The 13324-nt window shown below is 38.2% G+C and overlaps 1 protein-coding gene across 2 annotated transcripts; it reads right to left on the bottom strand.

The window, feature by feature from the left end:
• Positions 1-889: 889 nt before the first annotated feature.
• On the bottom strand, positions 890-9189 carry AXR4 (alpha/beta-Hydrolases superfamily protein). Of its 2 annotated transcripts, none has more exons than XM_008803479.6 (2): positions 7891-9189; positions 890-1466 (listed from the first exon to the last, which is right to left on the bottom strand). In XM_008803479.6, exons 1-2 carry the CDS (start codon positions 9070-9072, stop codon positions 1245-1247), a joined length of 1404 nt encoding a protein of 467 aa, XP_008801701.3. In that variant the 5' UTR covers positions 9073-9189; the 3' UTR covers positions 890-1244. The 2 variants fall into 2 exon arrangements, with proteins under 2 accessions (XP_008801701.3, XP_088557332.2); XM_088701206.2 differs by having other exon boundaries at positions 1388-1526; positions 7891-9160.
• Between the last annotated feature and the right edge of the window lie 4135 nt (positions 9190-13324).

Here is a 13324-nt window from a genome sequence, read left to right as displayed (position 1 = left end):
AAGTAATCCAAAAATGAACCATAAATAAATATAAATAATTTGACTATCTAATTATACTACAAATAGATTGTGCAATAAAATAATAATAAACAACTTGGAGACATTACCAACAATCTACTACATATAATTTGATTGATAACCACATAAATTATCGACAGAACAAACTAATGACTAACTATATTATTTTTATAACTAATAAATAATTAGGTTCATATATTCATGGGAAACGTTGAATTATATATACTTTAGTTTGCGCCAAAAAGTGTATGTAGTTTTGGGCAGGCTTGGGTTTGGATTAATTCAGGTTCAATTTCGAAACTTCAAGATCACGGTCCAATGCACACTCAAAATAGGTCATGTTTTTCAATTTAAATTTAATCCAAATAACTTCAGTTTATATTGCATCAAATTAATTTTCAATCAATTCTAGAAGGGAAGCCTGCCAATAAAATCCACCACCACCTCTAACCGTCGTGCCTGGATTTTTGTCTCATAAACAGGGCGCCTGGTATTTTGCCTATAACTCGCACGGAACATGCCATGTAATGCTTTTATACACATCCATGCCTATATTAACATTGTACTTAAGTTATAATAATCAGGCTTTAACAACAGAAGATACAGAAAATTATATAAAGTTCCACGTTAATGGAATCATTTTAGGTTCTAGTTAACAATGCTTGTTCTTTTTTGGCACTTGATCCCTCGAAAAATTTTGATAACGCCGGAGGCATTTGTTTTCCTGGTCCACATATTCTACCCATGCAAGCTAACCAGTGTGTCAACAAGAAGCATTAGCCATGTTCCACTAGATGGCTTTGATTCTACAATAAAAGCCGACAGGCAGCTCAAACTGGTTCATCGATGCCAACAATTTTCTGTTGCATGATTTAATAAGCACGCATGTTTTTGACTGCAATGAATAAAGCAACTTTTAATGTCTTTAAGAAAGGATGATTACAAAGAACTAGCAATGCCAAAAAAAAAAAAAACTTCTTTCAAAGGATACAATCAAACACAAGCTGCCTCTCAAGCAGACGGATAAGTGCCACTTTAAAAAGCTGCACACAACATAAAACGTTCTTGCTGGGCCAATCCTATCCTTTTGGTAAGAGGCTGCGTAAAAGCATGCTGATATAAGCAACAACCTCAGAAGAAAATTATCACAAGGATATGCAAGGAAACCATCCTGCGATGAACCTTTTCTGGAATATCCTTTTTAAGCACCACATCAACAAGGAATATCAAACCCCCCACCCCTGACCAAGACCATACATATCAAAATAACCTGTTGCATGTTCTTGACCATGACCATGATGGTGATGGTGGTGGTGACCCTCACTTGCTTCGTCAAACATCATCTGGATGTGCTCTGGCAGAGGCTCTTCCTTTTTCTGCTTGACAGATTTCGGCAGTGATGATACAAACTGAACAATCATTTCACTTATTTCTTCCGCTGCATCCTCCTGAAGCCACCAGCAACTTAAGAACATCAACCAAATATTTTATAAATTTGATACTTTGCCCTACACAAAAATATTCATTTATTGAATACCAACGTTAAAATTTGAAAGAATTTGGAAAAATGGAAATTTTCTGCCTACATTGTCTGCAAGTGTCAAGAGTTAAATTATGTCATTGATGCATGGTTTGAATTTCACCAATGTTTCAGATATTTGGGCAGGTTGTCCAACATTGCAGATGAGATCATGTGATGCTCAGATCTTTCTGGCCTGAAATTTGTCCAATTTTACTTGTTCAGGTTGAAACAAGTAGTTTTGCCATTTCAGCAAAAAGAGAACCATGCTTAATTTTATGTTTATTACCATAAGATATGGTAAGTCAAAAATAGCAAAATAATAATAAAAATAAAATTGGATAAATCAGAAGACCGAAAAAATAAATACCATAAAATGAACCAAGAGAAATCTAAAAATCTTCTACATTTAACAAAACCATAATGTACATAACAACTATTCCTATAGAAGGCCGAACCATGTCCATTACCAAAAACAAATCCCTTTTGAATCCCTCTCTAATGAAAAAAGGGAATCATGCATAAACAACTTGAATGACTATATGTAGCTGCCATGACGTGACATCCATGTCAAAATTGAATAAGCTAGTAAAGGCAATTTGTTTAGCTTTCTTCACAAGAGTATTTGAAAGAATAAACATTATACTTCATAGTTAAAAGAAAAGAAAGAAAAGAAAAAGGGAAAATGTCAAATGGAAATAAATATATAGAAGAAGAAACTCTAAGAATTCATTATTGCATGTTGCATCAATTTTCTTCTAAATCATAAGTTTACTGTATGCCTGTTGATAGATTAAATTTTTGCAATAATCATATAAAGAAATTCTTTATTTCATCAAATAGGAAAAATTCTGACCATGACATGTTAACTTAAAAATGCTTCACTTAGCCATAAGAGTACTTATGAAAAATCTTCTTTTGTATATAATGAAAACTCCTAGAGTTGGCCATGCAAAGCTGGACTTCAGAAGTGAAGCCCCACAGGAACCACATATGAAATATGCATGGTCTTAAAAATATGACATTTTTCTTTCAAACTAGCCCCAGTTGAACCCATGTCTCTCTCTCTCTCTCTCTCTCTCTCTCTCTCTCAAATACAGCATATTTTACTTCTCTCAAAAAAATCCTAACCCTCTCTGTCTCACCCTCTCTGCCTCTCTCAAAAACACTCTCCCAGCACTCCTCCCCCTCCCCAGCCTTTTTTAGTACTTGCAAAAAAATAGTGCTTATAAGTCATGTATCTAATGGTTTGTTTTACCATTTAATTGCTAGGTACATTCATTGCGTAGAATATATGAAAAGAAGGTTACCCAGTAAAACCCCTAAATATCCAAGACTGAATCACTGCATTACCAATATTAAATTGTTGCAAGAGATTCAACTATCCATGTATATTAGAAGCATTACTGCGTTACAACTTCAATTCTTATAGGATCAAGGTTCAAGGATTTTGTTTTGGTTTCAATTTCATTTGGACAAAACTGAGTTTTAGTTTCAGCAGCTTCAACAGTTTTGGATTTAATACTGCCATTTTGGTCAACAATAATGAAGACACAAACAAAATGGCAACAAAAGTAAAACAACTGTAACTATCCAGCCTTTTCTCAACTACAGGAGATTGGCTTTATAGGTCCTTATTTGCCAATATTCTTATTTGGAGCTACCACTGTTGTTATTTCAAGCTTCTCCATAACCTTCCTCACAACCTCCAATCATGTTATCTTTAGGGCTTCCCCTCCCTTTTTTACAACCTTTCACACAAACTAAAGTACCTATCTTTACTAGAGCTTCCTCAAATTTTCATTGTACATCTCAATCAATTTTCAAGCACTTTGTCCTTATTTTCTGCAACTCTTATAATTACTGTAATATTCATTTCTCAATCTATCCTTCCTAGTGTTACCATACGTCGATCTTAACATTCTTATTTCTGTCACACTCAACCTAATTTCATGAACTCTTGATTAGCTTGCACTTGGAACTTGTCTATAGAATATTCTTTTAAGTCTCCAGGGTATGCATTGATCGCATGATACTCTAGATGCATCTCTTTCAATACATATTTCTTTATCTATTTCCTATTATTTTATGAGACAGATCTTAAATAATGAAACTGATCATTCTACGATATCTCTTTTCCCTAAATCTTAATCAATGTCTCATATTGATTTCCCTTCTCAATAAATTTACATTCCATACATTCTATCTTTATTCAATTGATTTTTAACCATCTATCTTCTAAAGAGCTTCCTTCTGTAACTTTAGTTTAGTATTTAATCTAATTCTTTTTTCAGCAATCAACACTATATCATCTACACGTAATATACATCATGGTACATCTCATCTTAATTAGTGCAAAAAGATATGGGCTTCATGCTGATCCGTGATACAAACCTAGGATGACCTAAAATATACTTGTAACACAGCAATTCCTAATACTTGTCGCTGCTCCAACATAAACTTCCTCAATTATTCCAAGAGAATAATCAAAAAGAGAATATAACATAAGCCAAAAAATAGATTATAATTAGCATATTTTATATTTTTGAGACTTTAGGATGCATCACCTCAACAGTCTCATATTGAAAAATCATTTTTAATTGAAAAAATAATGTTAAAATTGCAATATATCATTTTAATATTTGATGGTAAAAAAATATATGCTATCAAAATAATTGTGAGATTTAAATTTTAGCACCCAAATTTATGTCAAGAAAATCACTCTCCTTTATGTTCTTTGAAACCTAAAGTATATTGCTTCTAACTCTTCTGAAAACGAATCAATATAAGTGTCATCCCGGTACAAGGCTTCTCAAGATAAAGAACTAAAGAAATACCAAAAGAAGTAACATAAATAGCCCACATATAATCTGATTTGACCCCACAAGTTTTTTCAGCCAAATCCCCAATACCAACCTTGGTTGCAGATTGGTTCTGGTTGAAACTGAAACGTCTGGTTCAGTAACAGAGTTTCAAGTAGAACCCAAACTATCTATAGGATCAAGGTCTAGCCGTCTAACTCACTGGAAATGAGCTACCAGTTCAAATGTGGAATCAATAGTCATGTGTTTGATGTACATTTTTTTCCCTTTTTGAAATAAAGGGCTAATTAACGATTTTAAAATCATTATAGATTTGACATGACAACATATAAAAACAAATATGCTAGTATAAAATTAACTAATAGAGAACCAACAATCACGAAATGGAAAAGGGAAAAAAACTGAGTTTTGAATCTTTCTAGTTTCCATGTCTTTGTAGGAAGACTCTTTGATCTCCTAATGAAAAGAACTAGGAAAGGACATTAAAAGACTCCCCAACATAAAGGGAGGACATCCTGTTGACCAAAACAAGTTTTTCTTGAGAAGCTTCTACCTGAGAATTGACAACAACAATAAGACTAAAAAGGCCGTAAGTGCATATAGTTAAAAGAAACACAGGAAGAAAAGAAATAAAAAATTGGAGAATGGATAAGGAAGAAGAGGAAGCACAAAAAAACCATTCAAAAGATCTCTCCCATTCCCACTTATTGGGTAAGCTGTTAGGTTGCAAATATTGGGTTGAATAAAGGATCACAATCATTATAGCTTACATGGATAAGACCTGTTGGTTCATATTTACTAGTCCGATAAGTGTAGGCTGAATGACTGATAAAATGTCTGGATAAGGATTTGAAAAATGAGAGCAACTTTGAATAAATAGATACACCAACAGATGCCTTCGTAACTCATAATTATTTAGAGATAAGGAGGTTAGCTAAGGCCTGGCATAATTCAAATTCCAAAGCAATTTACAAACACTTTCAAACTTTCAATCTTTTTTCTGTGTTCTTCTCCTTTTATTTGGTAATGAGAATGTAATCATGGATTTTGAATTATTAGACATAATATCTGGATATAAGTTTTCCAAGTAAATTTGCATCTAATAGTGAAAAACAAGATCCGCAATCTCGATGCCAGGTGCCATACCGGCATATTACCAGTTTAGTACAGTACGGTCAGTATAGTACGATACGCACCCCATACCAAAACAGCCATCAAACATTTTTTTACTTTTTATCTCGGTACACCTCGATATGAGTTAGTACATCTCGGTACGAGTCGATATATTTTAGTACAGAGTTTAGACTCATGTACTCATATTATTTGATAAGTAATTTAAGTTCAATATAATAGCATACCTACTAAGAAAATTGAAAAAGAAAAAAACAATAAAACTGATAAGAAGTTAAATAATTATATACAACTAATAGGGACTTGCAGAAAAATAAATTTGATTATCAGATTTGTGGTGAAGGGCCTTTTTTTGTAAAAATGATCTATTTGACTTCTACTGGACCATTTCAATCCTCCCTCTATAACTTCTCATAAACCATTTTTAGTGCGAACTAACATTTTATAAATGCATTCAATTACCAATATTAATGCATCCACTAAAAGAAATATTTGCATTCATTCAAATGTAAGGGCAAAATGGTTTGATGAAGTCCAAAATGAAGAACCAATTTTGAAAAAAAAAATGACACATGTTTTTGCAAATATGAAGGCAACGTAAGTTTCTTTTTTGCAAAACCCCACAACTAATAATTAATGATATCCCCTTTAATCTTAAACAAAAACTTAACTACCAAACCTGTTATACTGAGAAAGCATTAATCAACTTGTGGTATCCATTCTCTCATTAATCATCTAAGCACTGAGTGAATAGATGCTACACAACTCACTTTTACATATTTTAGATAATGAAACAAAGCATACATATTGTTGCTTTCAAACAAGTAGCGTAAGTGAAACATTGATTTAACTTAATCAATGACTTTGTTGTCCTATTTTACCATATATGGACAATTAGAAGTTTCAAATATGTAGGTGCTTGCTAGCCTACTAGCCGTTGTACCGAAAATCTGGGATCACATCCCAACTTCATCAAGATTGGGGAAGGGGTCTAGGGGTACTGGTAGAGGGTTACTTTTAGTATGTGCCAACTTGTATAGTATCTCATATTGCCTATGAGCATCAACTACATATATAACTATACATATGATGCAGAATTATCACATGCGTAACAAAATCAACATTTTAGAATTATAAGAAAATAATACTAGTAAAAAATTACATACCTTGGTTGTGAGTTCTAAATTCATTTTAACTTAAGAAAAATTTTCTTTACTTGATCAACTTTGAGATAATTTTTAAGTAGGAAGGTAGAATATAACTTGTATTGATTATCCTGACTTGTTAGACCATTTCAGTAATAATACACTTTGTCATACTCAACAGAGTAAAGTTTATCCTCTAAAGCTAGCCAAGTAACATTAAGTTTTGACTCGGTAACCTTGGAAAATAGCTCATCTCAATCCACTCAAGGTCACTCTCTCATCTATTTGTTTAGTTTTGTAGCATGCATCAAAAACTCTATTCTCATTATCTCCACATTTATTTCTCTTTGCACTCCGACCAATGTCACATCAATGTAGACAGCTACCTAGTACTTACTAATCTGTAACTATTAAAAAAACCTACCCTGAGCAATACTAGCAGCTTGGTCCAGAATTTGCAATTCACTTACCAGTTCACAACCCATTTGCGATAATTAGTCTTGACCTCAATTTTTTATAGGTCTGTGTCCGTGCTGGCTTTACTTCATGGAGCACTCTATTTTAAATCTACCAATCCTCTCATCAGTAGTCCACCATGTTGTTTAGGCATGCACATTATATTTCCAGTCCACCAAACGAATGCCTCGAAAACTATTAATTCATCTTTCTTTTCCACAAAATGTCTTCTTGATTGCTGTCAGGTTTCTTAAGCATGGAAAAGTAATATGATGACTGAGAGAACAATAGAGAGCAGCAAACTGATTTTGGCCTGATGACTCGTCCAACTTGGAAACTAAACCAATAGTTCATATTCAGCAAAAGACCTTCATATATAAAATGTGTGCAGACAAATAAGACAGGTATACATGACTATTTGACATCACATAATCATTACAATCCCATTAAAGTCATTGAATTATTTGTTATGTGCTGAATCCATCATGTTGATCAAAATGACATGGTGACTGGAATGTCTCACTTTAAGAGGCGATTGTCTCTTGAATAAGTTCAAAAGTAGATAGGTGACCAGACGAAGAAATAATACAAACCTTCCTGGAGTACGGCATTTTAAGCATATGAAGAAATGAAAACTTTCGACTAACTGAAATATTAGGTTGACAAGAAATAAGAAAATATTAATAATGACATAACTGCAACCAGAGAATAATTTTTAGTTAAAGTTACGTATATTATATATCCAGAAGGCCCACCAAATTGGTGAGCTTAGGTTTCATAAATAATATTTCAGTCTCACCTGAGGCCATCGCCCACCAGAATGGGAAGCAAATTTTGCCCTTGGGATGGCAGAAGCAGCTCGCTTTCCTTCATCAATCCATCTATCCGACCAAGAATTGGACCAGAGAACCTGAAATGCCATGTCCTTCACCACCTCTGTACCTGCCCATTCTCCCAAATCAAAGCTATAATTCAGCGCCTTCCCAGCCGCAACCACCGACTTCCTCCCATCCCTCCCCTTCAATAGAAGCCTATAAGCCTCAGCCACCAACCCATCCATGGACCTCGAGCAGCACAATCTGAGTAACCTAGAAAATGCAAACCGAGATGCAAGAAGGAGCTCCCCAAGAACTGGAGGTCCGAGCATCCATGAAGGAAATGCCACAGATTCTGCAGCAGGATCGATCAGTGTCACACTTTGCACCAGCCCTGGATTCATGGAAACCCAATTTGCTCCGGTCCCCAATGCCGAATCATGGAGCACCAAATGGGCAGGCGTCAACGCCATTGAATCAATAACCTGCCCTACTACTCGCCCCATCTCCGCTGACCCGTATCCCGAGCTCTCAGCACCATATCTCCTGGAATCCCTAGTAACAATCTCCTCATAAGGGACCTGCCCTGTCTCAACCAGCTGATCAAATCCCCAAAACAAACCTTTCTCTTTGATCTCATTATAAACATCCCAAATTCGACCAAGAATCCCTTCCCATCTCCCATGCTCCCTCAAATCCAGCTTATCCGAGAAGCCTGAGCCCGGAAGATCGATGGCGACGGCGTGGAGACCGCTGGAACCGAGCAAGCGGAGTACATGGCGGAAAGAGAAGGAGCTGCAGCCCAACCCATGGACCAGAACCACAGGTTCCCCGTCTCTAGGGCCATGTTCGACAGCGAAGACTTGGATGGGGGAGCGGCTAGGGTTTATATGAACCTTGATGAGCTTTCCCTTGTAGTAATGATGGCGGAGATCGTCGGGGAGGCTGAGGAACCAGGAGCGGTGATCCGGGGGGCGGAGGGAAGGGAGGGAAGCGAGGAGGAAGGTGAGGAGGGAGACGGAGATGGTGAAGTAAGCCCAAAAGGCGAGGGCCCTAGCGGGGGAGCTGGGTTTGGTCGGGGTTGGGAGGGAGGGTTGCTTGCTGGGTTCTTGGGACAGAAGAGGCTCCTTGGCCTTCTCTTCTTGTTTCTTCGACGTTTCCGCCATTAATGGAGAGTGGAACAGCGGAGGCTGAGAAGATGGGAGTGCGTGCTTTACTTTTAGGCTAGAAAGGAAAGGGTCCTTTAGCCAAAAAAAAAAAAAAGGAAAGGGTCAAAAAGCAGTAGGGAATGTACCCAAAAAAAAAAAGCAGTAGGGAATTTTAGCAAAAAAAAAAATCCTAGTAGTTGCAGGCTTCAGCTGCTAGAATTTTTTTTTTAACTTAATGATAGTACCATACATATCGCATACAAATACAATCAAGAAAGTTAAAAAGCAAAACATCACGGAAAGCATTCGGCAACTCCGCTTCTCCCACCCAGATACATACTTCACGTGAAGCACTATCCCATCACTAACTATGGCCCGAATATCTCTCAGAAGTGGGTGGTAATCGCCGATCTCCCCTGAAACCTGCAGAATCCATTTGATGACTGTCGCAGAATCGCCCTCCAAAAAGACCTCTCTCCCCTGCAAGGCACGCCGAGCGTAGCACAATCCAAGTCAGGCCACTCTCAACTCTGCCTCTAGCACCGAGGTGTCGAACAACTAGCAGCCCCTAGCTGCGATCACCCTGAAATCCAAGCCCCTAACAACGAAGCCCGCACCTCTCCTCCTGCCACCCAGCAGGACACATCCATCGAAGTTGACCTTGAGAAAGCTTGAAGGTGGGGGTTTCCAGGTGAAAACACCAAGTGAGATGCTCCACGAGTAGATGAGGAGCCCTAGATATTCCGAGCTGTCAAAGGTCTATCCGACCGGATGGCTTGAGAAGCCTCCATCGCCAACAACCACGCCCTCTCCACCAGCACCCCCGGTGGGGGGCATCTCTCCCCAAAAGTCTACGCATTTCTAGCAAGCCAGATCTGATAGGCAGTATAGGTCGCCAGCACTACCTCCGATCTGGACTGCAAGGCCCCCACCAGTCGGCGAATAATTTGGAGAAAGGCCGCCACATGGCACCAAAGCACCGTGGGAAACCCCGACTGCCTCCAAACCCTCCTAGCCTGGCGGCACTGGAAGATAGCATGGTTTAGCGACTCATCACACTGACACTCAGGGCATTAGGGAGATACCCATGCCCCTCCCGAACAGTAGTAGTCTAGTCAGTAGCCTCTCCCAAGCAACCTTTCAGAGAAATAAAGCCACTCTGGGGTGCAAGCCGAATCGCCAGATCCATCCGAGGTCCACCCCCAACTGCCCCTCATCTTGGACAACACTGCAGACGTCGACTACTCTGACCCTAAGGCTACCGGAAGAGCTCCATACCCTGACATCAAGGCAAGGGTGCCCCGGAACTGGGAGCGACCGAATTCGCTCCGCAAGTGACTCCCTGAACAACTGATCGATCCGGTGGGTGTCCCACCCGCCACCTCTGGGTAGAAAAAGGTCGCAAACCCAAACTCCGTCCCCAGCCTCCAAGCTAACTAGAGTTGGCCAACGCAGCATCGGGAGCTCATCCACCCAAGCATCACCCACCACATCCACCCTCTGACCATCACCGATCAACCACCTGCAGCTCGAAATGACCATAGGCATATACCTGTTGATCTCGCACCACACTAGAGAATTCCTCCGACCCCCAGATAGGGTCCCACTGCTCCCAACGGGGCCATACTGAGCAGTGATCATCTGACTCCAAAGAGACTGACTCCAAAAAAGTCCTGGCGGCATGCCGAGCAATCAAAGTCTCCCTCCTGGTCAACAAGGACTAGATGCCCAACCCTAGTCGGTTGGCATACCGACTCCCAATCCACCAGGTGCACCCCCCCGGCCGCCCTGCGACCCCCAAATGAAGGCCCGAACCAGCCTCTCGATCCTCGACAACACCGCCTTGAAGACTGTGGTGTTCGACATGAGGTATAAAGGCATGGAACAGAGCACAGGCTTGACTAGGGTGACCCTCCCCATCATAGAAAGCTAGGCCGCTCTCTAACCCTCCAACCTCTGCTGCATCCGGAGCACCACATTCAGGCAGTCCGAGATCCACAACCTCATACCAGTGATAGGGACACCCAGATAACTCCACAGACCCTCCTGCTCCCTCATACCAAGAAGACCACTGATCTTCTATCGCACCCTGCACCTCAATCTTCGGGCTAAAAGCAATAGATGATTTCCTGTCACAAACGTTTTTCACGCTCCAGCAACCAGCATGAGATGAGGATATAAACAGGGAGGTTAGCCCACCAAAGGATATAATGGGCCGGGCCGGAGGTTTTAGGTTTGCAAAAATTGCCACAAGATTGGCCCGAAACCCTAGCTCCTAGTAATGCATGAATTGGGTCGCGGACCAGCCTATTGGCCCATCGCCTGCGGCACGTGGTTGTAAGGCTCGTTTGGAGAAGCTGTTGACAGTAGAGCTTGAAAATAGTGCTTTTATAAAAATCTATTTGTTGTTTGATAACTATATTTGTAAAGTATTGTAGAACTTTAATATGTGTTTGGTAAACAAACTGAGAAAGTACTTTTGGTATGATAAAATGACCATAAAGAATATTGCATAGTATTATATAAGAGAGCATAATAAAATATAATATGTATTAATACATAAATATATGATATAGTATAATATTAATATGTATTAATATATAATATTATTATAATATAGTAATATAATATTGTATACTATAGCATAGTAATTTAATATAATATTAAATTATTTAACATAACATATATATTATGATATAATATAATATAATATTATATTTATAGTATAATACAATAATAAAGGTATAAAATATTATAATTATTAGAGTAAATTAATTTTTCAAACTTATAAAGGGACATTTTGTGTAATTATTATATTTTATTATAGGTATTTTGTTCCAGAAAGAAAAAATATTATAAGTTGGCCGGCTCTCTTCACATCCCCCTCTTACCCGCCTCAGTAGCATCAGCGTTGTGCTCCACTTGATCACACTGTATTCATCTCCTCTTCCCTATGGAGCTCCAACACCATCACCTCACCACTGGTAGCGAGGCCTTGAGAATCTTGAATACAAAAGTTTGATTAGTAATTTTACATTTTAAAAAACTAGACGATTTTTTTTAAAATAAAATTTTAAAGTATTTTACACTTATTAATTTTTTTTTACATTAAAAAAAAGTCTTTCATAGCGAGTTCGCCTCAGGCCCCCATATGCATTGGGCCGCCCCAGAATGAGGAGCACGGAGTGCCCATATTTTCTGTTTTAGTTTGTCCATATATGGAAAAGGAGCCTTTGCCCTTTCACTTTCTCTAGCCGTTTGCTCGCATGGTATGCTATTGACTCGACAGCTTAGTGGACAATTAATCTGCGTCAAACATTTGTAACCTCATCCAAAGTGGCGTATGCATTGCTCATTATCTTCTATCTTATCCATGTTGTTGTTGCTATGAAGTCAAAGCTTTTTACTCTTATAAGTTTGCTCTGGAAGCACTTGTGGGTCAACTATTGTCTTGAATTAATTGCCTTTTTCACCGTACGTTGAGTGCATGAGCAGTTAACTCAAACACTTTTGGTGCATCAAAACTGTATTGCTTCATTCTCAGATCTAGTATAGATTCTTTATCCATCAAGAGAATTTCTTAGACTAAATCATCTTCGATGCCTTGAAAATGCAGCAACCAATCAGATCGGACCTCAACAAAGCCAAGAACTATTAGAATACTACATTGGCATCTTATTTCTATGGACTTGCCGTTCGAAAATTTGCAACCAATCATATGGGACCTCCACAAAGTCAACAACTACTAGAGTAGTAGATTGGCATTTTATTTCTAAGGATTTGCCCTTAGAAAAGTCCAGATTCAAATTCTGGATATTGGTACCAAAAAAAAGAACCTAGACAACAATGAGACAAGCATGCAACGGCCAAAAAGCTAATTAGCATGCGATCCACAGAGCATAAGCCGCATCCACATCCAAAAGTTTAGATTCTGCACATCCTTTGATTACCATATATGCATCCAAAAACTATTAAACTACAGACCAACTTCTTCATATGTTTTACCATTGATGGAATGAGTTTTGTGATATAGTCCACATCTAGTATCTTTCACCATCGAAAAGCATCAGCTTTAGAACAGCCTGTTAGATTTTTTTTTTTTTTTTTTTGAAAATGTTCAAATTTTTAAATCCCTTATTTAATAATCCCATATCTGATGTGGCTCATCATGCCAAGATTAATGATTTCATTAATGTCTCAAATCTGTAACATAAGTGTTAAGGATTTCATTAATCATAAAAATATCCTGTGCAAATCAGAGCTTATATAA

This window comes from Phoenix dactylifera, chromosome 7 (assembly GCF_051530095.1).
Source record: "Phoenix dactylifera cultivar Ajwa chromosome 7, Ajwa_hap1_PhDact_Kaust_v1.1, whole genome shotgun sequence".
NCBI lineage: Eukaryota > Viridiplantae > Streptophyta > Magnoliopsida > Arecales > Arecaceae > Phoenix > Phoenix dactylifera.
This window is presented reverse-complemented; position numbering and strand designations above follow the sequence as displayed.

What these genes read in the sequence shown, in the direction of transcription:
- AXR4 (XM_008803479.6), bottom strand. Translation starts at nt 9,072, where the DNA reads ATGGCGGAAACGTCGAAGAAACAAGAAGAGAAGGCCAAGGAGCCTCTT. An exon ending in CTGGTGGGCGATGGCCTCAG is followed by an intron (nt 1,467 to 7,890) that starts GTGAGACTGAAA and finishes TGGTGGCTTCAG; the next exon opens with GAGGATGCAGCGGAAGAAAT.